The sequence below is a fragment of the Poecilia mexicana genome, unplaced genomic scaffold (assembly GCF_051168715.1).
Source record: "Poecilia mexicana isolate PSO_F unplaced genomic scaffold, ASM5116871v1 scaffold_14, whole genome shotgun sequence".
In the NCBI taxonomy this organism is placed as follows: Eukaryota; Metazoa; Chordata; class Actinopteri; order Cyprinodontiformes; family Poeciliidae; genus Poecilia; species Poecilia mexicana.
Window position 1 is genome coordinate 15,556,329 of NW_028263383.1, and position 26,507 is coordinate 15,582,835.

At 39.5% G+C, this 26,507-nt stretch overlaps 2 protein-coding genes across 2 annotated transcripts in view; both read left to right on the plus strand.

Annotated features, from left to right (window-relative positions):
• Positions 1-36: 36 nt before the first annotated feature.
• Positions 37-10,163, plus strand: aspa (aspartoacylase). Its single transcript, XM_014989709.2, has 6 exons — positions 37-1,147; positions 3,675-3,870; positions 6,412-6,505; positions 7,035-7,142; positions 8,519-8,628; positions 9,109-10,163. Exons 1-6 carry the CDS (start codon positions 888-890, stop codon positions 9,298-9,300), a joined length of 960 nt encoding a protein of 319 aa, XP_014845195.2. The 5' UTR covers positions 37-887; the 3' UTR covers positions 9,301-10,163.
• A 3,660-nt stretch (positions 10,164-13,823) lies between these two features.
• The window catches only part of abr (ABR activator of RhoGEF and GTPase), a 127,030-nt gene continuing 114,346 nt past the window's right edge, over positions 13,824-26,507 (plus strand). Inside the window, exon 1 of the mRNA XM_088012263.1 lies at positions 13,824-14,873. Within this exon, the coding sequence (XP_087868389.1) occupies positions 14,087-14,873 (787 nt within the window). The 5' untranslated portion in view covers positions 13,824-14,086. The remainder of the gene's footprint in view (positions 14,874-26,507) is intronic.

Here is a 26,507-nt window from a genome sequence, read left to right on the forward strand (position 1 = left end):
TTTTAAGGTCTTTGTCGCTCGCACTTAAAAGTTATAAGCTCACTTTTTGTGTTCTTTTTGGTGTTTGCTTCTTCCTGTCCGATTGGATTTTCAGGCCGTGTTGATACGAGATTTATTTCACAGTGGATAGTAACTCTCTCCTAAGATCATCAACCAGCATTTTGAAAGGTAACGACACAAAAGTTGTAAATGAACTAATCAGAAACTTAGAAAGTATCTACGTCCCTGAGTTTTTTTTTGGGGGGGGACACAAAAAATATACTGTTAATGTGGTAAAAGCACCACATGTGAAATGAGCTGCTGTTGAATTTGTATTAATTTCAACAGCACAAAAAAATTTAAAAATTATACTTTTCTTTAATTGGGACCAACATTGAGTCAAAAAGATTTGTACTTGCAAATGTGCAGCCCTAACTATTAATGTTCTGTAATTTGCAACATTTTTTATTTTTTTTATTTTGTTAGGATTAGGCACCAAAACTTCACCAGCCCAGAGGCCCTTATTCTGGGAAATCCGGCAATGCATAGTGCCATTATCCTTTCCCTGTTTCAGTTGTATCTATCTTTTTGTCTAATAATTTTTATCTCGCTTTTTCTGTGTGTTTAGCTTAGAAAATGAGTGTTTTGTTGTATTTGGGACGGCAATATGAGTGGGTGTGGCCCGGGGCGCCATTCACGCTACAACCGCCACTGGTCTCCACACAGTAACAGCTGACTGAAGAGCTCGCCGGCTGAGCACGCTCGTTACGTCAACACGCAGCCCCAACAGAGGATTTAAAACGGCGAGTCTGTGCGGCTCCGGTTGGAAACTTTCCAACCACAGAGAGAGAGACCAGCGTGTCAGCAGCATCCACGCACCGCTCGGCAGCGGCTCCCACCTTCCAGTCATGTCCAATGGCAGCAGCAGCAGCAACAACAACAACACGGCGCGGTTTGACGCGGCCAGGAGAGTGGCGATCTTCGGAGGGACTCACGGGAACGAAATGTCCGGCGTGACACTTGTTAATCTGTGGATGCAGAACAGCGCTGAGATCCAAAGAAAGGGACTGGAGATCAAGCCCTTCATCACGAACCCGAAGGCCGTGGAGAAGTGCGTTAGATACGTGGACACGGACCTGAACCGGGCCTTCACTCAGGAGAACCTCAGGTAAACAAACACGGGGACAGGTGACAGCTGGATGACGGGGTCTGCGTGGGATTCTGCTGCTGAAACTTTGTGTTGGAGATCCACAAAATACACTAATGACTCCAGTAGCGGGTTAGACTTGGTTTATTGTGTTTTATAGGACATTTGAACGCATTTAGTGTTGTATGAATGAGCAACATGAAGTGTATGAATGACGCACACGGCGCTCGCGGGGCTAGGAGGTACATTGCAACATAACTTTCACTGTATATGACAAAGGTCACCCAAGTCTTGTACCTATAATTCTTTCTCTGTCACGTCACGTGGATCAGCATCAGCATGTTGGTATCATAGGTTGGTGTTTGGGTCCAGTAGCCAATAACAGCGGAGCGGCGTGTCCCCTCCTCCCGCGTCTGCCTCCTCCTTGGCCGGGCAGCAGCTGACTCCCAGACACCCTGCAGGAGCAACGTGAGCGGAACGTGACCGAGCTGCGCAATGATACCGAACCGTTTGAGCTGTCACTTTCTGTTGTTCCGATTTCGGAAGGAGAACAGGGTATTACGCAAACGCTCGTGCAGGCTCCGTGCACGAGCACGCGCGAGCCGCTTGGTTTTGGATGGAAAAACACCTGGTTTATCACACCGACTGGCCACAGCCATCCCATCTATTCTGCTGTGTTGTACATTGCAAAAACACAGAATCTCACCAAGTATTTTTTTGGTCTAATTTCCAGTGCAAATATCTCCTTAGACTTAAAATGACACAAATTAACTTACAAGTAACTTTTCAGCAAGATGTACTAGCTTGTTTTGAGTCAGTAATTTTTGAACACTGTTCAAAACGTAGTAGTTCCCCTAACAGATTTATTCACTTACAGCAGTGGGAAATACCATGCATATATTATTATCCTTATTTTAAATGGAATAAGATCGTTTTATTAAACTAGACAAAAATACTTTGTAATATTTTGCTTTTGTAGCATAGCAAGGTGCTTGGTGGAAGTTGCTCCCTTCATCAGCTGCCTCCAAGAGTTCATATATCTGACTTTTACATCACTGAGGGTTTTCCAGTATGAACGGCCTGTTAAAGCCCACACTACAGCATCTAATAGGGGTTTAAATCCAGACTTTGACTAGATCACTTTAAAATGTTCATGATTTTGCCTTTTGTAACTGTTCATAAGCAAACTTGTTGATGTGTTTTGGATGACTCTCCTGCTGCACAACCTGAATGTGCTTGAGAAACTAATGGCTAGATGTTCTACTTAATGGTTTTCTGGGAGGGACTTTTCATCGGTTTAGAAAAGTCAGGTCCTAAAGTAACAAAGCCTCCCCAGATCCTCATACTACCGCTACCATGCTTGACGTGATTAGTCACAGTAACATTTAAAGGCTTTAGAGAAGCAAAGCGGCCCAAGGTCATAAACTACCATCACCACCGTCGGTGTGGTTCTTTTTCTGACATTACAAGTTAGCTTTACACCTTCCAAAAAGCTAAATGAACAGAATATTTAGCTAAAAGTCTCAGAGATGAACAATTTTAGATATAGTTTTGTAGACATTTCCAGATTGATTAATTTAAATGACTTTCTTTTGAACTTGACATAACAATTTTTTTATATATATATATTTTTGGCCTTCTACATTTTTTTTTTATTTTTACAAAAGTACCAGATTGGATTGGATGGCTTTGTTTCCTTAAAAAAATCATCATTTGAAAATGCGTTTTTGTTGTTCACGTTTTTATTGTCTCTTATCTGACGTTGAAATTTGTCTGATCTGAAACATTTCAATGAGCAAAACCAGGAGAAGTCTGCAATGGGGGTTAAATACTTATTCACAGTACCGTGTTTACTCTGGCCACTAACCTTTGGCACATATTTCAGGCTTAAACATTCCAGTGAAACTTTGGACACACCCGTGGATCTTCAATGGTTTTTCCTATAAAGGTCATTTATCCTCAAATTATCTGAGAGATACATTGGTTAATTTTAAAACTGTGCAGCTGCCATCCTGTTTGTCCTCTCTCAAGGAGATGAATCTCTTTGAAGCTCTTCTAAAAACAGCTTATTAAAAAAATTCTCTGACAGCTCTACTTTTCCTCAAACTCAGCACGTCTCTCAGCTGTGAACCCATACGTGCTGGAGTCCACATTTCTCCACAGCGTGCTGATATTTGGAGAAAACGGCATCCTAGGGCCATATGCGATGTGGGTGAGAGAATGTGGACTGCAAAGGCTCTTTTTCTTTAAAAAAAACAACAAAAAAACTCCTGTGGTTTAGAGAGAGAGTTCTCCAGACCAGTGGTTGTTTTTGAAATGCAGTAGAATGAGTGGATTGAAGTTGAGAGAGAAAGAAGCATGTTTGGTGGGAGTTTAACCTCAAAACAAACTCCCAGATTCTGTGGTCCGAACACACAAGTCCATGAGAATGGTACACTCAAACCACAGACATCTTTTTTTCTTTTTTTTTTAAAACAAATTATGCGTCAAACCTGTTGCTGTTTCTACCCCTGAAGTCTCAACATTTGACACCGTTTGTGTCGTCCAGCGCAACAGGAGGCGACGAGCTGCCCTACGAGGTGCAGAGGGCCCAGGAGATCAACAGGATGTTCGGCCCCAAAGGAAGCGCCAAAGCCTACGACGTGATCTTCGACCTCCACAACACCACGTCCAACATGGGCTGCACTCTGATCCTGGAGAGCTCCAAAGACGCCTTCAATCTGCAGATGATGAATTACATCAAGGTGATGGTCCGCCGCGGCAGTTTTAAGTCGACCTGTAGGAATGTTGGTTTGAAGAAAGGCCTACCAGACATGCAGATCCTTACAAAGCTATTTTTCACCTTTTTGTCACTGCAGCAAAGTTGGACAAACTACATGTTATATGGAGGGTTTATATAATGAAGCTCGGGTAGAAGAATCCGCATGAAGTGTCAGAAATAAAACAACTGCTGAAAGAAAGTCAAAAATAATCTCAAATTGCAGCTTGCAAAACAAATCACATAGGAGACAGAGCGTATATGTAGAGGAAGGTTAGACAAGACCAAAATCAAAGGTTTCTGACCAACATGCAAAAGCCACCTGAGGTAGAAAACCAAACATTGAGCACAACGGTGTTGTGAAACATCTTTATGGTACCGGCATCATGCTGCTGGACAGATTAAGTCCGAAAACGATGACGGGACTAGATTAGAGGCTGCAAACATCTGGGACGGCAGCAGAGCTTCAGGGTTGCGCTTGTTAGCAGCACGTTTTATTTTAATCATCAGTGTTAAGGGAGCTAAATATAATCACATGCTACATTTCTCGGGATATTTATGAAAAATTGAGAAAATCTTTTATCTTGTTTCTTACAACCTACAGTTGTTTGCTACTTTGCATTGTTCTATCACATTAAATCTTAATAAAATATAATTAAATTAAAGAGTGCAGAGTACATTTCACCACAGAGGTGATTCCTCCTGTGAGTTGTATATTTGCAAAACGTTTTTTTTTTTAATTTTGGGCTAAATTGTGTTTTAAAAAAAATAGAGAGAGAACTACGAAGACAAGGAAGTGCTGGTTCTCTCTCTGTTTCCGGTCAGTGATTTACTAAGACTTGTGGTCTATAGTCAGATCCAGTTAGAATACGTTACTGATAAAATGACCTGCTTAGCTTTACTGTGTCGGGGAGGAAAGGCTACGTGAAACTCATAAACTTTGGCTGGTATGTGCTGGCACTAAGCCTGAGAAAAAACAAAGATTGTTTTTCCAAAAAATTAACAATTAGAGCTGCTTGGTGCTTGTTCTGCTTGTAACAAAGTCTTTTAACCATGATGTTGCTTGGGGAAGACATTATTTGTTAGTATGGTTGTTCTAATGAGAAGGGCAGGGCTCTTTTAAACAACATATAAAGGAATGAAGATGTATCACCAGAGAGCTACAAAATGGCAGTTTTGGTTAGAAAACCACCATTAATTATTACAACAAGGTTTTGTTATACAATTAAGGAATCTGGAGCGTTATAACACTCAGTATTTCACAGGAAAGAATATTTTATTCATTAATTTTTCAGTAATCGGGTAACATTTAGACTTCATTCTGCTATCATTGAAAAATCTTTAAAAAAAAGCAGTTCCTATTGGTGCAGGAGAAACATTGCTGAGACAAACAAGAAAAATCAAAAATATCATTAGAAAGGCTGAATCGGCTGTTTTTATACACAGAAAATTTTGTCACACGAATCCAAAGTAGTTACCACTAAAATCAGATTACATGAAATGCATCCAAAATCCTTGTTGTACTTTTTTTGACGTACATTCTCAAAGGCTTTTTGCAGCTTATGAGTGGCCATGCTGCAAAGCCTTTCTATATTTACCTCCCGCCTGATGTGCTCAGTTAAATCCACACCGCTGGTTTGAGAACGGCGGACGGTTTCTTGCCGAGTTGTTTGACTCTTCTAAGGAGAAATTAAGTAGATGGGCAACATGGTCACTAAGAATCTATGTGAATGTTTCTCTGCATGCTTTTGGGAGAGTTATTACAGAAGATTTTCTTATCGCTCTGTGATTAAAAACAATCTTCGCAGTTCAGTTTTACTAGCTCAGTTTACCTTGATTCCTGCCAGACGAATGTACAACGTAGAAATCATTTTCCCATCAGTTTCCAAAACCACCTAATATATTTTTTATTGGAAAACATTTTGGATGTGCTAATCTGGTGCTGCATTGCTCCTTGATTACCTGAACAACTTGCAGTAATTAAGGGAACCATGAATTCTGCTGTTTACGTAGACCTGAATGGCTAAAAATAAATAGTTTGTAGTTTGGGCTCTTTGTATTTATTTGAGTTACATTTGATTAAACTAAAAAAAAAAAAAAAAAAGAATCAAGACATTCATTAGTGAGCAAATACAGACAGCTAGCTGATATTTTGACATATCAGCTAGCTGATATGTCAAAATACAGGCACAATAGATATATAGATAGATATGTTAAAATACAGGCATGATAGATGGATAGATGGATAGATAGATAGATAGATAGATAGATAGATAGATAGATAGATAGATGATTTGTCAAAATACAGGCGCGCTTGCTAGCTAACCACTGAAAACCCAAAATGGGAGCACACACTGTTTCACAGCACTGTATTTGTCATGTTTTCTCCTAGAGGAATTGGCTCTGATGTAATTTTCCACTTTGTCAAGCAGAAACCTAAAACATTTAACTGTGTTGCATAAGTCTTTGTCATAAAAGCTTCTTTTTTTTATACGACATTCTTGTTGGTGTTTTGTTTTTTTTACAGAAAGCCTTCGCTCCTGCTAGCTGTCTTGTTCTCCTGAATGAACATCCTCTGCTGAAATATTCCACCTCTCGCTCTGTGGCCAAGCACCCTGTTGGTGAGTCTCTGACTGTCCAGGGATTTTCTCTTCTCTTTCAAATAGTTTACAATGTATAGACAAGGTTAGTATCAAATAACTTTGAAGGGATTAATTTGTCGTTATAAAGATTACGTACTTCTAGTCTGACATTCACTTGTGCGTATATTCGTCATCAATGGTCAACATTGTAAGGATTTTGAGTTTCTCAGTGTTTTTTTTTTATTTTAACCTTTCACAATTTCCATTTTGATGACATCTACCATTTTTGATCAGAAAAGTTGTCAAGTTTTAAGGCGGAATAATGCCAGGTCAGGTCCTTTTTGTTAAACCACAAAGTTTATTTTCAACTTGGTAAAACAACAACAACAACAACAAAAAACATTTAACTAATTATTGGGAGGTACACAAATACTTTTGAGGCTGTATGTTAGACTTTTATTCTCTCAGTTTTATGCAAATAGGTGTCTCTGACATCTGTGACCTACTCCTGTATAAAGCATCTGGTGATTTCTTAATAACGTCGACCGTGTGGATTATTTCGTTGCAGGTATGGAAGTGGGTCCTCAGCCTCAAGGGGTTTTAAGAAGTAACATCTTCGAAGCTATGAGGGTCATCCTGAAACATGCCCTGGACTTCATCTCTCTCTTTAACGAAGGTAGAGCTTTTAAAGCCGCTCCGTTAGGCTGCGAATCTCTGATGACGTAAGACTTTATGTTTACTAAACTGTGACTGTTGGGCTGAAGCAGAAGCTCATGTAAACATAAATTGTCGTACAGTTTATTTAAAAAAAACAAAAAACTTCCCTTTCAATGACTCTGTGATAAATCGTCTGATGTGTTCGAGGAAAATAAACATTTTGTAATAAAGCAAATGTCCATGAGGCTGACTCATCTCTAAATCTCTTCTCATCTGGCTCGTCAATCCGCCTCTCTTCTCTCTCATCCCCCACCCCCGAAGGCACCCAACGCCGTGCCTTCCTTCCCTTTACATAAGCCCAGCTGCCTGTGCCAAGTCCCAGTTGCAGCCTGTTGGTCTCCCCGGACTGTCCTGCTGTTGAATGGGCCCGCTTGTTGGGAGCCAGTTGCTTTCCGTGTCGTGAGAGCGCGGCTGCCAACGTTGCGGTAACCTTCTGTCGCGGGACCACACCGGCGCTAATGAATGCCCCGTCATAATGATGAATCGATGTTCCTGCGCATTGAAGCCGAACTCCTCGATGAAACGGCCGATTTGGCCGTAAGGAGTCCTGAAAAGGGGCACCTTACTCCATGAGGACACTGGATAAAAGTGTGGCTGAGGCATCAGTACTCGTGGTTCCTTTGGCCTTGATTGAAATGCATTGCTAAATAAAATCCAGTTCCTTTCAGCAGTCACATGTGTTAACTTAAACTTCACAGCTGTTCTGTGAAGGCCTCTAAGATTTGTTGAACAAACATCGTCATGAAAACCAAGGAACAAAGCAGACAGGTCAGAGAAAACGCGGTAGAGAAGTTTAAAGCAGGAGTAGATCATAAGCTAAGGAACTTGTTCAATCCATCATCTGAAAGTTGACTGGATAGTAAGTCTCAACTGCAAACCTGAGGGATGCGATACTGCATGTTTTGGTGTTGATTTTATACCAAATAAATACACCCGATATCAGTACTGATATATCGATACTTTTTTGTTTGATTTTGTCATATCGTCAGACTCTTGACCTTTAGGTGTTTTTGTGGTTTTTCCTTTGACTTGTTTTTGCTCAAACGTCGGACAGAATTTGGATAAAGTTTGTAGCTCTCTACATATTATGATGATTTGTGTGCAAAATGAGGGAAAAAGAAGAGATTTCTTCTATTTTGCAGTTGTGTGCTACGTTGTGTTGGTCCAAGAAAATACATTGACATTTGACTGGAGGTCAAACGGAATGAACGCTTTAGTCTACATTAAGCCTTTTTCTTTTTTAGCTCAAGATGCTGCATCTAAAGTTACAATCAGACCCATTAATACGTCAGATTCTGTCATAAACACAGAGTGTGCCTCCTGTGTGTCGGCTAGGAATGGAGTTTCCTCCATGCACGGTGGAAGTCTTCCGGGTCTTGGAGAGGATGGACTACCCCAGAGACGCCAATGGGAACATTATTGCCATGGTTCACCCCAACCTGCAGGTAACTGGCTGGAGGCAAATATGCTGTGCCTGTAAAAAGTATTCATTTCCTCAGATGATATTGTCTTTTTATTGCTTCTACAAGTTAATCATAATCAACAAAATTTCCCCTTTTTTGACAAAACATTTATAAAAAAACTGATTTCTGCAAAAATAACGACACTTAAATAAAAATGTGGAACATAAAATAAATAATTGCATAAGTATTCACCTCTTTTGAAGCGACTGGCCAAATTCGTCATCATCCGAGAGGTGAATACTTTTATATTCGCTGTACAGCTGCCTTCAACTTCACTGGGATTGCTTTCTGATATGTTATTAGTTGATGTGAAAGTGTGTGTGTATATATATATATATATATATATATATATATATATATATATATATATATATATATTTGTATATATATATATATATATATATATATATTTAGCAGCAGTCGAATCACTTCCCCGCCGGCCGTTGTTTGTTGTTGTTTCAGGACTGTGACTGGGAGCCGCTGAACCCCGGCGACCCAATGTTCCAAACGTTCGATGGGAAGACCATCCACTACCAAGGCTCCAGCACCGTTTATCCCACTTTTATTAATGAGGCCGCCTACTACGAGAAACAACAGGCGTTTGTGACCACCAGGCGAGAAACCTTGGCTGCGAGTGCCATCAGGAAAGCATGAAATGTTCTCCGGAAAGGCAGGGAAAAAAACAAAAAAACAATAAAACGACAAAACCCTGCAGAGATATGTTAGTAAATTTTGCACAGGTTGCAGATCAAAACGCTCGGTGCAAAATAACATTCTGATTTCATTTTTATCTTTTTAATATCAGAAAAATCAATTAACTATGCAAAAAAAAATTCACCTATTAAGCTAAGTATTTCTGATACTGTCCATTTATTTACATTAAATGAACTTTTATTAGCGTTTTAAAGGCCAGGCCTCATTACTGTTGGCTTATTAAACATTCCAAACACACTCTTTGAGTTTCCTACTGGTGCTCAGGAAGGCCATGGAAGATCAACACCTACGACCTCTGACCCAGAACTGTTGTCTCCTGCTGGAAACGTGTTTGTAAGATCTATTGAGGTGTGCTATGTGTGGCCTTTGATTCTACCTACCTTTAACTCCAGTATAGCATCTGTGGTGCTGCCCTATTGTTGCCTTATTCATGGGGTTTCCAGAGAAACTCAACACAGCAAATTTAGCGAAGACTTTGTGCATAACATGTCAATCCATAAGAGGTTATTTTGAGAGATGGTACCTGAGCTCTTCCTTTTACACTCCATTGATAGTGTGAGACGTGTTTTGTAATTATATTAACATGTATTTTTTGATATGTCTATTTATGTATGTTTGATTTTAAGTATTTTCTAGAAGTCATGGTGCTGTCTGACGTTTTTAATGTCTTGTGCGTCTCTGTGTAACGCCGTCGTTTTACTGTAGGTCATTTTTCAATCAGCAATATTTCTATGAGCACCATTTATATTAAACAGTGAAGTACTGTGACAATTATCCTTTCAAATAAATGTATTACATCAGCGTGTAGGCGTTTTGTTTTTCTTTGAAGAGTCGAGGGAAGATATCACCTCCCACCACAAGAGGGCGACATGCAACCACAGTTTAAGATCCAATGACGACGTAGCGGTTTATCTGAAGCATTGGTTGGTAGATGGACATTATCTCACGGGTGCAACAAAGGAAGAGGGAAATACATTTTGACGTGTTAAAAAACCCCATCAGATTGCTTGATGTCATTATTTATGAAAGTTAATGCCCATTTATGCTATGATTTTTTTATAGCATAAATTGCTATAACGTAGGTTTTCACAACATTTCCATTATAATCGATGAAAGAGAGAATTTGGGTCAATTGGGTGCCAATGAGCTCTTGGTTGTAAAAAAAAAAAAACATTGTTGCCATGGTTATACATTATAGCGCTGTCCGGAAGTAAGAAAAAAAAGTAAAAATTATTCCAACTGTACAGCATGCAACGTTAAAATTAATAATTCTCCAGAAAAGCAAAGCACAAAGCAAAAAAACGTGACCAAAAGTCTACAAATAAATAAAAAATCAGAAGTAAAGTAACTACTCCAATGTCCTGCCACTTATTCTAGAAAAATAAAGTCTAAATAAATAAAAGGTTGATTTGGAAAGTTTTTGTTGATTTGTCTATTTTAAGGGGGTTTTGGCTCTAGTGTCCTTTATTTCAAAGTGCTAAAACAGGAAAGGAGGTAAAGAGAGAGAGGGGGAAGACATGCAGCAAAGGTCACCAGGCCGGCCGGGACTCGAACCTGTGACGGCGGAGTAAAGCCTCCTTATGCGGGTTGTTTGTAACCCCTGCGCCTCCACAGCATCCCACTTCTTTTTGCTTATCTTAAAACAAATGAATAATCATTTTTACTTGCGCTCAATCTTTTTAAATGACAAAACCAACAAGAAATCTTTGCTGTGCTTAAACAAATAAACTGCTATAACATCGGCATGTCACAAAGTGTATTTCTAATTTAATCTCATCTTCCTTCATAGCCAAGAAGGTAAATTAAGTGTTTTTTGTTGTTTTTTTAATCCTGGCATGTAGGAACTACAGTGAAGTTCAAGCATAATTACGTACAATGACAGCAAATACTATGATTACAGTGTATGAGAACACCGTTTTCCACATCTGTCATTATCACTAAACATTTCTGGAATCCAGCAAATGCAGAAGAAGGGAGCCGAGGGGCCTGGCGCTGAAACAGTTGAGCAACGTCTCGGACGGAAAACATCTACATTGCACTTGGTTCTCAGTAAATGCCTTACATCACATCATGGTATTTAAGGAACCCAATAAAAACCTGCAGTTTTTCAACTATTCCAGAGTATTGGTCCACTAGTCTTTGTCAAGCTTTCGATGTGAACCCCACACTGACCAAGCATTTTTTAAACTTCTGTTTTACTGACCGCTGATCATGAAGAAGACCTGATCTGCACTCCACCAGTGTTGAGACGACAGTTCGTTCATTTCCTATAACCATTCTAGAAATATAAGTGCACAACCACCTGCTGGTCTCTGCCTGTTCGGTGGCTGCATTAATCACTGTAATCCAGTCAGGACTTGGATGACCGCAACAACACCCGATCGATAGACATTGAGAGGAACACGATCTTTAAGTTCCTGGCAGGGATCCGAATGTGCACTTTAAACGCTCCTCGGGGTGATTCCCTGCTTCGACCGTGCGCCTCCTCGATACGTGACATTACATCTGTTTTACTGGAAGAATGCCGCTTGGCAGCTCATCAAATTGTTGGTATCGGATGCAGCTGCATGGATCGGCGGCTAGAATTACAGAGCCGGTGGTTAGCTGTACTCCCTTCTGCATTGTGGAAATGATGTTTGTCGGCATGAATGCAACATTTATACCGTTGCTTCATTTATAAAATCTCAAACCGGTGAGTGCTAAGTCGGTGTTTGTCTGGTATGCCAAAGAGAGAGGAAGTGGGGTCATACTGACCTTTTCTCTCTTTTTTTTCCCTTTTTTTTGGTAGTAAGACTCAGTGCAGACATGGGAATGAGGAAGTAATTATCTGCACAGGGTTCTGACATGCACCTGTTGTGGCTGAAGCACAAGTAAAAACCCTCCACGGGTCTTGCAGTGGCAGCAGCTATGCTTCTCTTCTGATTGCAGTCGCTTCGAGGCTTCTATACTTTTCAGTGAAACTGCTGAAACCACCAGCTGGACGGAAGGGGAGTTATGTAAGAGTCTGTTTTAGCCTTCCTTCTACATTTGTGCTCTGCACAAAACCAAGTTGGCAGCGCGCTGCTGGAAATGCAGGGGTTGTTTTGGCAACCAAATGCAGTGAATTCCCTGATTTGTCCACGTCTGTGACATCAGCTAGCATGTGGATAAATCTGGATGATAGAGAAATCATTTGAATTTAATGTGAGTCTAGCAAAAAATAAAATAAAATAAAAAAAAAAAAACAAAAAAAAAACATTTGGTTGCTTGCTCATTTTTGTTAATTATGCATCGGTTTTAAAACATACAAACATCGATTATTTAAAGAGGAGTGTGACTTTATTGGTGATGATCGCAGGTGGTGGGAATAATGACCCACAAATCAAACATTAATACAGCCCCAATATGACGTTGTAGTGGCCCTGGATCTAAACTCATCAAATTACTAGAAGAAGAAATACTCCATATCCTCAAACCAGTGCCGGATTAATTATTTTTTAGGAATAACTCCTAAAAATAAGTTCTTCCAGTACTGTGCGTAAGTGGTTGCCAAACTGTTCACCTTCTGATCCACACACTGACAAAGGAAGCGAGAGAAAGAGCTAATTGATCATTAATCCATTAAACAATATGGATGACAATAAACAGCAGTGCAAAACAAAAACAAAACAAAACAAACATTGACAGTCAAAATACAGCATTTATTTATTTTTAAGTGAAAGTGTTTTTTTTCTTTTAAATCTCTACTAAAATATACATCATAAATATCCACTACCATTATGAATTTTGTTACTTAATGATTTGGGAAACTAAAAAAGCATAACATTAAACAAAGAATTTCAAAAAGGAACAAGAACTATAGATATACTTAATGCTATGAGGCCTTCAAACTGAAGGATGAGCCTTTTTCCAGCACCCCCTTTAACTGTGGAAGCAAGCTTTCTTGATGAAGTGAACACAGACAGTTAAAGGTTGACTAAAAATACCCCAATCCACTACAAAAGCAACTAATGTTGCATTCAAATAGTGACGGAATTTTGTACGTTTTTGCGATATACACACTGTGCGGTTAAAATATTAAAATATTAAATTTTTAACAAACAGGATGACAAGTTAATATAACAACAGGATGATGATGTGATTATTATCATTATAACAGCAATACAAATACAGTGCAAATATTAAAAATTAACATATAATAAAATAATGATAATAATCAGAATTTTGATTACTAAAATATAAATAAAGGGAATCATCTGTATAAAAAAACAACAACCAGAAGATAAGAAAGAAATTAACTGGACCAACATGAACAGAGGAGATAAAGCGCTTTTTTTCTCTAGATTTTTTAAACAAACGTTTATGCTTCTCCTTCCGTCATTAAAACTGCGGAAATCACAGTTACAGTAGAAAATCGCAGCACTTAGATGCAGTAGATTAAATATGTCCCAGCAGTACTTGAAGGCACCACGGCTGGAAACAGGAAGTCTCGAAACTTTTCAGCACAGTGACAAACTTGTTAACCGCATCTCTGAGCCGACACGTCTTCAGCCTGACTGCAGTCTGCGGAGGGATGAAGAGGGTCTGAAAGGAGTCAAGTCACCAACGCCAGTAAATAATTTTTGTTTCTTTAAATAAAACGAGGTGTCGAGAGGAAGGTGGGTGTATGCGACAGATTTACCGCTAACTGACGGCGAAGACAGTTAGCTCCAGCATTCCTCTCTCTGACGGCTGCCTGAACATCACAATGTGGGAGCAGGAGGAATTCGCTAAACACTGGAGGAACGAGTTCCCCGACGCAGAGGTCCCCCGAATGGACTTGAGCTCCGTGGAGGACATCGAGTCGGAGCTGGAATCATGTAAAGCCAACCTGAAGAAGCTCCAGAAGGCTCTCGCGGAGGAGAAATTCAAGGTGATATACCTGCAGACCACCGTGGCGCAGCAGAAGAGAAACGACCCGGAGAGGTTCGAAGGAAAAGATGAAAACTTCAACGCAGAAACGTTCGCCGTTCCTAAGATGAGGAATGTTAGAAAGCCGCTGCGGCGAGAAGATGAAGGCGGCGGCGGAGAGAGGACCAAGGTGTCCGACTCCGGGGGCTTGAAGCTCAGCGCGGCGGCCAACACGCCCGGCTCCTTCGGCCGAGAACGCAGCAGGTTCATCGGCAGGACAGGTAAGTACGTCCCCATCCCCGTCCCGCCGCAGAAACCCAGAAGGGAGGACAAGGCCGCCAATGACAACGAGGAGGAGGACAGCGACCGAGAATACGAGGATACGGAGCTGAACGAGAATTTCGTCCGGAATAACTTGTTGATGCCGAAGAGCGTTGGCAAGGACAACCAGCGGACGCCGGTCATCTGCAGGGACAATCTGCGGCCTTTCCGCCACAGCAGGGACCTTGACTCCGATGACGGCAGGCTGTCTCCGTCCTTCCCGCACGTTCACCGCAGAGCCTCCCGCGGCTCCGGCTGCAGCACACCTGACAGAAGGAGTGATGGCTACCTGAGCTCCGACCATGACGACTCCTCCTCTGCAGGTAATCCATCTTTCATGCTTCCAGTGATTTGATGCTTCAGCAAAAGAGTATTAAAATCAGTGCAGTCACAGATTTATTTAGTGTTCACATTGAAATATATCTTATAGTTATTGCATCCTGCTCTTATCATATCAATATAAATGCTGCCTCGAAAAAAAAAAACATTCACATCCCTGGAGATTTTCCTCTTTTCCTACTTTACTATATTATGTATTTCACTTTTTTTTTTAAAAATGTGATAAATGTTGCATTATTTGGAAGTGGAAAAGCTTTTTTTAGTTAGTCAAACATCTGAAAAGTGTGGCCTGTATCCACACACCCACTCCTCTGATGCGCCTGAATGTGATCATTAGACAACCAGGAGAAGTTTAATGCAGCTTTAATTTATTGTTTTAATCATCCGAAAATAGACAGGTGAAGACCTCAAAGCTTTCAAGACGTGGTTGTCCACCTAAACTGATAAGATTGGACAAGGAGAGCATTAATTACAGCAGCAGCCAGGAGGCACAGTGGAGTTGCATAAATTGATAGCACACAAATGCATGCCACACTTATCAGATTTTTATTTCTTGGGGGGTAGGGGGGCGGTTGCGACTTTGTGGTGGTCTAATGAAAAGCACAGAATATTATCGTTGTGATGTGACAAAATGTAAAAAGGTCAGCGGTTATGAATAGTTTTCACAAGGCCACCACCGTGTCACTCTTTCCTCCCGTCATCATATTCCCAGCTGTGAGGCACACAGGCCTGTACCTCTTTTTAGACAGGAAGTCAGCTGATGGATGAGTTTGTTTTCTGGTTTTTTTGCTCTCTTTTTTTTGAGATGGGTAGCCTTCTTCCTTATTTTGAATGGACTTGATGATGATGATGTAAAGTAAATGGTTTCCAAGAATGTGAGGTGTTATCTAGGATTGGTTAAAAAATATATTAATTCACCTCCAAAAAATGGGTGAAAGATATATAAAATAGATGCAATAATATAACGTGAATTTTACCATCTTGAGGAAGATAGCAGCTCCCCTCACTATCCTCTCCAGGACTCTCTTATTTGCTTTATTATTATTATTTTTCCAGACTTAATTACCTTAAACCAAAGCTAAAGCAGTCTATCACATACTGTGATCCTGTGTTTACAACAAGTTGGAGGCTGTTCTGGTAATTTTTTAAAATTCTTTTGGGAAATATGTGAAAGTGGCAGTGTTTCTGAAGTAAAAAAAAAAAAAAGCCTGTCATATTCAAGTGTCTATCTAGCTGTGTATTAACGGTGCATTTCCGATGATTCAAAGCCCTTCAGCTTCCTGGTGCACAGTCAGGTGGGTGCTGATTGATGTAACATCCTGTCAATGCAGCTCTACATTAAACACCCCACAAAACTGCCACATGCAGAACGAGTGTGAACGTTGGCTGCAGAGTGTGTGAGGTGCTGTGAGCTGTGCGGAACTCTAGCATTACTAGCCAGACGGGTAAACGGTGCATTCACGCTAGATTGACTGGAAATCCTTCCTCAGGCTAATAATGCTGGCTGAGAAAAATGCCACATTCATTAATTAACAGTTAGTGCTTTGCAAAAAAAAAAAAAAAAAAAAAAAAAAAGTCCTGTCCTTGAACATTTCCACATTTCTTCAGGTTAAATTCACAAACATGAACGTGATTTAGACCAACACAAAATGGGGGTAGTTATGAAGTGAAGAGCAAAAGATTTGAGGCATGGGGAGGAGATTCACCTTTCAGCAGGAAAAAACAACCCAGACAAACAGCCGGAGCTATAATGAGACAGTTTAAACAAACACATATGTATGTGTTAGGATGGCTTAGTATTTTTGCCTAGTACTTTCATAGCACACTTAAAATAAGACAAAGCAAACTTTCAGCAAATGTTTAGCTAAACACAGGATCTTGTTTTAAGTCAATAATTCTTTAATATTGATAAAAACAAACTAACAGATTATTTCACTGACATGGGAAAAAATATCTTGGTATAAGTGAAAAAAATCTGCATGTGGAATTAATATTAAATCATTATTAATGAATTCTTGCCTTAAAACAAGCTCCTATATTTTGCTGAAATGTTGGTTTTCTCTCTTTTCAAGTGTACTAAGATTGAAACTAGACAGAAGTACATGGAAAGATTTAGTGTTTTGCTGTGTTGTGTTGGTCCATCATGCAAAATCTTTAAATACATTAAAGTTTGTGCGTGTAGTGTGCCAAAATGTGAAAAGGCTAAAGGGGTTTGCTTTTGCAAATCACTGTAGTCTGAGTCCTAATTTTGCAAAGCTGCACCAAAATAACACATACTGTTTATCGTTTGGTGGTTTCTGTAGGCGCCGTTTCACCTCCAGCTGAGGAATGCAACCCACTGGCATCCATATGTTACCCTGGACTGGTGGTGAATGGGCGTCAGCCCGCCAACCTGTTATGTCTGATCCGATTAAGATCTATCTGCATGTGCAGAACAGTTCTTGCTGCAGATGCAATGCTGTGTTCTAATCTGATGCGAACTGGCTCACATAAACGTTTTCCAGAGCTTCTTGTGCACATCTAAATAAAAACTGGTGCCAGGCAGCTCAAAAATCAATGATTTCTTACCAGTTATTTTTTTCCTGTAATGCACAACTATATAAAATGTCCAGTGAAATAGAGGCTGGTTCTGTCTAGAGATGGCTAGTCTGAGGAAAAACGTCAGACCACAAGATTCAGACAAATCCCACTGCATAAATCTGATACTTCCTTAAAAGTGTGGCGAAATTGACCAAGATTGTCTGCAATCTCATGAGTCAACATTAAGTGACTAAAGTGAACATGAGAATAGACTGAGGGAAGCTTTCTGAACAGATAAAACATGTGCTGTAGTACATAATCTTTATTAACGGAGCATTATGGCAAGCTTATCGCTTAATTTTTTAAATTTTGATCGCCCTCCTGATTACAATATATCCAGAAGGTTCTATGTGGAACGAGAACGGCTGCCGCACAAACGTGGTAGCAACTCCACTGTTGCAACAGACAGGAAGCAACGTGACGCCAAAATAGAACTTTGGATTTTCTGAAAGAATGTCAGATGGCGTGTTCCCCGCAGATGCAAAACAAAGTCATTGTGCGACGAAGTTCTGGCTTTGCTTCTCCAACGTGAAACTGTCCAAACAGAGACAAAGAAAGGAAAGAGTCGCAGTGATTTCCAGTCACAGCGAACCGTTTTCTCTACCCCCAGAAACTGATTGGGGATTGTATTTTACTGTAAACATGTGGAAAGGTAAGGAAAAGCAATTACTGTTAGTCTCTTAATCTGCTCCGTCATTGTTATCCCACAGGATACTGACGCTTTGCTGCGACGGCCAGGATAATCAGTGGAAGGACTTTAGCTTTGACCGCGAACAATAGAGGGTGTGTGGGATGGAAACCCAAGAATTCCTAACGCGTAATGCCCTCAGATTGACTCTTGTAATCCCAAATAAGAATAAGGTCATGTTGAGTCCGAGGCGACTGCTTTAGCCTCTGTCTGTGGTCCCTCTGAATCAGTTTTCACAGAAACTGATTCACTTTATCTCAACGTTTTTGCTAGGTTGCTTCATTGCCAGACTCTGTTTCCTGTTCAGCTATCTTCTGTTAAGTGGAGTCACAATGAGGACTCCAAGGAGTACCGAACCAAAACGGACTCTTGTTGTCTGCGAGGGAGGACTGTCACAGTAAAGCCGGTGGAATTGCTTAGTTACCGACTTTGGCATTGTTAAGTCACTCCAACAGCAGGATGGTTCTGCTGACGGGGCTGTTTCCTGTTCCTTTTACCTATCACACACTGCTCAGTTCAGTATCTCTCGGCTCTGAAAGTTACCCGCAGCTCTTCACTGCACCCATGCAGAGACCTCTGACACTCTGATGTCTGGCTTTGTTTTAGGAAATACAGAATTCACACTTTACAACTTGGTGTTTCTTGCAAAGTATTCAATTCATGCCCTTTTGAACTTTACACACTTTGTCACGTTGCAGTCACAAACTTTCAGTGCGCTTTATGTGACAGACTGAAGCAAAGTGGCTCAAGAGGAAAAATACTCCTACCTTTCAAGACAAACGGAGGTTATTTCTATAACACTTAAGTTACAAGATGTTTGAAGCAAAAAAAAAAACAACAGTGCTCTGACATAGAAAAGGAAATGAAAGTTGGACTACATACTGAAATGGTTCAGTTGGTATGACTGTAAGTGGGAAAGACAAAAACGACACTAAACAAATGGGGTTTAGCCTAGATTTAAAGGAACCCTTCTTTTCAGCATTTTTGCAGTTTTCTGGAAGTTTGTTCCAGATTAGAGGAGCATAAAAACTGAATGCTGCTTCTCCATGTTTGGTTCTGACTCTTGGGATTCAGAGTAGACATGGAACCAGGAAACCTGAGTGGTCTGAAGGGTTATGACCACAGATCTTTGAGGTATTTTGTGCTAAACCATTCAGTGGTTTATAAACTAACTAAAGTATTTTAAAGTCTATTGTAAGGACTTTAGAACTGGGATGATGTGCTGCTTTTTTCTAGTTTGAGAACAGGATCAGCTGACTTTGTCATTGTCTTTATGTGACTCTGAAGGCTCAGGTGTGAGCCCATCTCCACAGGCCTGATCTAGCTCTAATAAGTGAAGCTTTGTGCCCACTCTTCCTCTTTAGGTCCAAAAATAATAACTTCAGGGATTTTTTATACACAGATGAAAGGTTTGGCACCTCCATACATAGATTTTTGTCCTTACATCTGCTCACTGCTGAATGAGAACAACTTTACTGGGATTTTGAATTACATGCTCTGTCGGCATTCGAAACGAGTAAAGAGGCTCAGCGAAACTGAAGTTATGTGATGAGAGGACAATTATGAAAAATGAACAATAGATTAGTGGAAACTGTACTGTGTTAGTTGTTTGTCTATTTTTATATTAAAAATGTTTTCAGTTGATGCTCTTAAGTTTTTAATACATTTCATCTCATGCATAAAAGCACAATCAAACTGTCATTAGTGCAAAGCTGAGAAGTCATTTATCTCTCCATCAGCGCAGCAAGCTGAAACCTGTTGAAAGGATATTTTACACATAGCAGCCACATTCGTCTGACTGCAGAAAGGACCGGTTTATTAATGAAAACTATGGCTGTGGGAACGTCATTAATTTCGCCTCACAGGAAGTAGTGTCCTAAATAAAACATACTTGAATGTTTCACGCTTGCACCGATTCTTTGTCCAGTACTCCGTCGTTTATAACCCGGCGTCTATGCGGGTTTTAACCTATTATTTCCTTTTTTCTCTCTTTTTGATAAAGAATTAAAGTTATCGTCCCGATCCCTTAGTCTGAAAATGGTTTTATTAATCCCAAATGACAAATTCACAGACTGCATACACTTTAATCCAGAAGGATTACTGTTATCGCAGTAGCCTTCTGAACTTTTTAAAGTTATGTTTTTGAATTCTTCAATAACAGAAATGGTTAGTTAGGAAAAACTGTTTCTGTCACTCCCTTTTTCCTGAGAGAGTGGGTGTTGAGCATGAGGCACCTTCCCGTTTCCCTGTGGGTTGGCTCTCTCTGTGCTCAGGGCAGGTCCAGGCCCGTCTTGAATAACATGTGCGGCGGGGGAAACTGCGCTCTTTGGACTACATAAAAACTCACAACATTGGCTTGGTTTGATCATTGACTGTTTAGTCCTAAATAAAAAGCTCTGGCTTGTTGTCGGTTTTATTTAAGTGGAGTTACGCTGTGATTTATTGTAGAGTGAGCGCTTTACTGTTTGGCAGACGGACTGTTTAGAAAAAAAAACAAAGAACAATCCAGCCAGAATAGTTTGGCTCGCCTCTGTCGTTAGACTGCTGATGAGCTAAGGTGGGTTTACATTAGCTTCTGTGTGAGTGTGTATTTGGCTACTCAGTGCAGCACGTACACATCATGGGAAACAGTGACTGTATTGGATTTGTCAAAGGAAATTAGATTGTAAGAGTTCCCAGCGGGAAATGCATCAAGAATGGCACCTAAGTTTGAACTGTGACTTGGAATACAGCCCCAAGATTTATTGTTACTGTGCAAATTAAATGTACTCAACATGCTAGATGCGTAGAAGTTCACAAGTAACTTTTTTTTAAAACCCAAGTCATGACTCAAGTTTTTCACCAAAATTCAGTCATGTTCCAAGTCTGTAATGATGGAAATAAATATGTTTTTTCACTTGTATTATTGGTCCTAAATTACCAGATGAACATTAGGTTATTTGTGTATCTTTTAACATGTAATTTACCATTTTAAATCAACCAAAGGTTGCTTTATAATAGAAAAATGTATCAAACAAATATTTACTCAACTATAGATATAAATATGCATCTATGTTTTGTGTATAATGATAGTTTAAAATCTGCTAAAGTTGAATTTTAGAATGGATCAACCTTTTTTATATTATTATAATGTCTAAGTTGACACCTGTTTGTCCCTGCCTTCACATTATTCATTCATTTTTTATTGCACCAAGTATGGTTTTCTTCTTTTCACTGAGATAGAGAATTTTTTATATTTGGAAACTGTTTCTAAATCTTTGTTCTCAATTCTAAATGGTAAATATTTTTAAATTTTGCTATTTTCAGGTGAATGTGTCTTTTAAAGCTGCAGTTAGCTTTGCAGTGAGAGAATGTCAGAAGTGAAATTATTTTATTTTATTCTGAAATTATCCTGTGATCATTGTTGTGAAGCTTCACGCAACATAAGCAAATTTTTATGAATTCTCATAATCCACCAACATCACAGGCTAATTATCAAATTCACCCTTTCACAATAAAACCACACAGCAGCTGCAGTCTGTAGCTCACATGCTGACTTCCTTTTACTCTTCATTAAATCAGATAAAAACCGTTAAGATACGAGTTTCAAGTCTTCCAGGCTCAAGTCTAATTCGAATCTGAAGTCTCCTATTTTTGGTACTTGAGTGCGAAACTTGAGTCGTCATCTCTGACTAAATAAAAACTGTTGGCAGCTGTGATGTTTGTATTTCATTAAACAAGAGGCAAATATAGTTTTGTACAACCACAGGTTTATATCGTATCTAGTAAACAAAAGGGTGAAAAATGCATCGGCTTGACATTATCGTCAGCAAAACATCTTTCTGACTGCAGCGTAGTCAGTGCAATTCTTCAGATCTGGTCCAAATCTGAAGGAAAATTGAACACAGCAAAATTTTCTTTAAAAATGTTCCGTTTACTTTTTTACCAACAAAAAATATATATATTTTTTTATCACTGCATAAATTCAGAGTTTACAAACAAAAACTGCTCAAAAAATGAAATCTTCCCTAAATAGTTTTAAATGATTACACCACTACACCAATGAGTTTGTTCAGCCATCCAGCTAACCAGAACTCACTACGTCCAGTCAAATTTTTGGAACATGAATGCAAGGTTCACTAGTACTTCGATGGAAACAAAGCAAAAACATTTAATTGGCTGAAGTGACAATATGAGCAATATTTTTAAATTTACAAACTCCATTAGAGTTTCTTAACTGTGAATTATTGTCTGAAAAGATTTCTTTTAAACCGTGCAGTAAAACTCTGCCCATCTCATCTAAAAAACCTATTTGTGGACTATTTGACTCTACAATAAATTCCAGTATTTTATTTCTATATAATATGTTTCTCAAAAAACTAATCGGAACTATGCAGTTCTGACCTGCTATTGCTCCAAACCTGTGCAGCATTCACATTTTTCAGTCCTCAAGGCTAATAGACTATTTTTTGTCCATCTTGTCTTCGTGTTGCCTTGGTGATGAGTCGGCATGGTTGGAGACGGGAGATGGGCAGAGTGTGTGTGTGTTGCAGCACTGAGGATGAGATGGGTGCTGAATGTTTCTACTAATACCTCTGTGTTGGAGGTGTGAAATACACGGTCAGGCACTGCTGGTTGTGAGGCATCTACTACAGAATCGTCCAAATGGAAATTAAAACTGTAGGACCTGAATCTGAAATCTTCAGCACTACAGTGTACTGAATGTTCCAGTATTATGCATAATTTATTTTCACATGTAGTGTTTACTTCTTCTGCTTTACATGACGCTACTGTACATTTTGATTAGCCAGTGGGTTTTACCGTAGTTAATAATAGTTTTAAAGAGCCATTGGAATTAAAAAAAAAATAGAAACTGACTCGATCTTTAAACCTTGAAAAGGAGCAATAGGTAGAAAAGTAGAAAGAATTTAATTAAGAGTTTGAAAATAGTCGGAATGAAAATTAAAATTGGTGTTTGATACTCCTTGATAAAGACTATTCATATCTAAGGTGAATAAAAATAACTGCTTTAGCACTCATCCCTGAGGTACACCTTTGATCACAAGAAAGCATTGCCAAGCTTTCACACTATTTCACCAATAAGTGAGTAGTTTTATTATTATTATTGAGTTTTGTTTTCCTTTCCCAATCAATCATTGTACATTTGTAAAGTTCAGAAGTTTAACCCTTCTTGGGATGGTAATTTATTCAATTGGAGATTAGAGCAAGTTATGCATAGCCTACAAGAAAACAATCACCTGGAGCCATTTGTTGAATCAAAGTCTAAATTCTTTATTAACCAAACTAATCTATCTCTACAGGGATTTGCTGATGTGAAACATAACTCATAATCAGAGAAACGCAAAGATAAACCACAAATAACAGTTGGCGTCTAGTACTGATCATAATCAAAAGGGCTTTGACCAGAATAATTAATGAATACATTAAGAGCTTTAAGAGCACTTGAGAATTTCCTACACTCTTCCCAAAACTCCTTCTGGAAAAATTTCCTTACCCCATCTGATATCTGTTTAAGGAATAGGGAACAGAAAGTATAAAGTAAAAAGAGTAGACCTCACTGACTCATTGGTCAACGTAGACGATCCCACCTGCGTAGTTGAAGATGTCATTTTTTTTCTCTATTCAGGGATCATCACACCCTGGAAATATTGACAAAAATTCAGTTTTTGTTCTCCTTGAGGATCTGGAGGGCCAGCCACAGTTCATTAAAAGGATAGTTGTTTTAGGCAACTCCCTACATCAGAATGCAAGACACAAAGTGTTTCTTCAGGATGGCAGCAATGGGACGCAGATGGGACTAACACAAACAACATGGCAGATTCTCAGTCTTACTGGAGAGACTCATTAGAAAATCCCTTAAATGTGGTTTGTCTTTTTTGGTATTTTGAGCTCTGACTGATGCGTCCCTTGCCATCTCTTGGGGGGTCCCCTACCTTACAAACACCGTGGGATTTTTCAGGTCTGGCGAACGAAACTGGACCAGGTGACCTTTGTGTACTTGTATCATAGGAGGAATTCCCTCCGTTCGGATTCTGATTGGACTTAAGCTCACCTCGTAGAAACTCCTGTGACGCAATACGTTTCTGCAACCTGCTGACGACATTAGCCGCAGTCATCAAGTGTTGAAACTGTGACTAGGAGTGGAAGTATTCAGGGAGCTGAGCATTGCACGGCGGTGGCTTTCATGTCTCAGAAATCCGTTACATTGTTTGAAGATCTACTTTCAGTATTAATTGCACTTTCCCATAAGACTCTCTTTTTGAAATAGAAAGTCATTATTTTAAAAATGTTTTTTGCTTGTTGAAGTAGTAGCTTCAATCCGGACCATGTGCTTTATCTGCACCTGATTTTCCCTTAAGTTCCTTATTTATGGGACTCTGACATACTAACCTTTCGTTTCTAAAATCAACAAAGGCGTGGACCTCCCATGAGTTTGTAATAGAGTTACAGACAAGCTAGAAAGAGGAGCTGGAAGCTACTCCTCTTATACACACACAGCTAAATTCCTTTTTTTGCCCTTCTCATTTTCCTGTAAGCAGGACTGAGGCCATCTAATTTTCACTCCTCCACCCTCAAGTTCTCTCCCCTTTTCTTCGCTTCAGGATGAATCATAGTAACTTGGAGTTTTTGTGCATGAACGTGCCATACAAAATGGCAAGAGACGAGCAGCTGTAAGATTCAGGAGTATGTGAAAAACATGTGGTTTTCCTGTCAGTTAACCGATTCGCGTACCACCTCCTCCATTCCTCCTAATAACAAGAAACCACATTTAAACACACAAAAAAAGAAAGAAGCAACATTTATGAAGAGAACAAAAAAGTCTGATACTGCAGTCAGAGGCTGCCCTTAGTTCGGTCAGGGTTGGCTTTGGCTGCCATGGAAACCCTACTGTGCATTTGTGGTGAGTGAGACGGGTGTGCAGGAGAGTGCATGCTGCATGAGGGTCCACAGAGCCCTTCATTGTTCTCTGTCTGACTGTGGAGTGAAGTCTTCATCAGTTTGCTACTCTCTGTTTCTGCTTTAGGTGGTGCATCTGTTTACACTCATCCATATTTATTTTCTCAGGATCCACTTTTGTTTCAGTATTACTGCTCATTTGGAAGTAGTAATGCAACATTAAGAGGCTGTAACCATGCAGTGAAAAGTAGATAAAAGTCTGTCTCTCTCTTTTTTTTAAAATGAGCTTCTGTCATGTGATGCCGTGTCACGGTGTGTGTTTTAACCTTCTGATCAAAACACACTAAAACTATTTCCCTTCTAAAACTTTCAATATTGCATTGACAAACAATGTTAGCACTTACATTACGGCATAGAGCCTCATCGCATGGCGCTTAATAAAATGGTACTTATTTCCAGTTAGGACAATTCTTTGTCAGGCTTTCCCCCAGTATATTATAAGCCTGGCGGGCCACCAGGCTTGACCCCCACCAGGTGAAGAATTGCTTATTTATTTAAGTCTTTTTAAAAAGTTTGGAAACTTTTCTTAGTCACATGCATGTTGTGTGCAGCAATATCGCCGTTCATAAATTTGCGATAGATTAAACTGTTATTTCAGTTCGGATTTATACCATGCCAGATTTTTAAATATGAATGCAAATTGCTCACCCAGTTTGTGGCTAATCAGCTTTTGATGAGCTTAATGAAAATAGCCATGATTAGCACTAGTAGTTGATGTTGTAATGAAATTAGCACATCAGACGTGCCGAAGCATGATGTGGGAAGACCAATGACTGTACTATATATAAAATGTATATTTTCCTCGTGGTTGGCTCATATGGTTATTGTTAAGTAATAAAGGATTCTGTGGTGGATTATTTAGCAGATGGGAGTTTAGATTTAACTCAGTTTCGAACAGGGTAAAGAACCAGTGCGTTGACATATTTAAACCCTATGACAACTGACTGAGCTATTACCAAACTAGATATAAATAAAGACAGAGATAAAGTTCCTGCCTTTGTCTCAACTAGCCTCGACTCTTATATTTATGTTTATTACCAGCAACATCTCAAGACTCGATCATTATTTTTGCTAACTTGGCTTCCTTTTCATTCAGTCCTTTTGTGTCAGTTACTACTTTTATTAATGTTGCCCTTTAATTTCCTCTGATCATAACTTCTGAATGCACTTTCTAACCTTATAACCTTATGATTGTCTGAAAACCACCGGAAAACACACCACTCACTGGGGCTGTAATAAAACCATAGCAATATTACTCATAAACATGTGGATAAAAATCTACATTTTGCTCACTCTATTTCTCATCTGTGAATCTTTGCCATCTTTGATGCTGTAGTGTGTATCAGCTCTGAGTTTCTACTACAGTGGGCAGAAAATTATATTTGCATGCAAA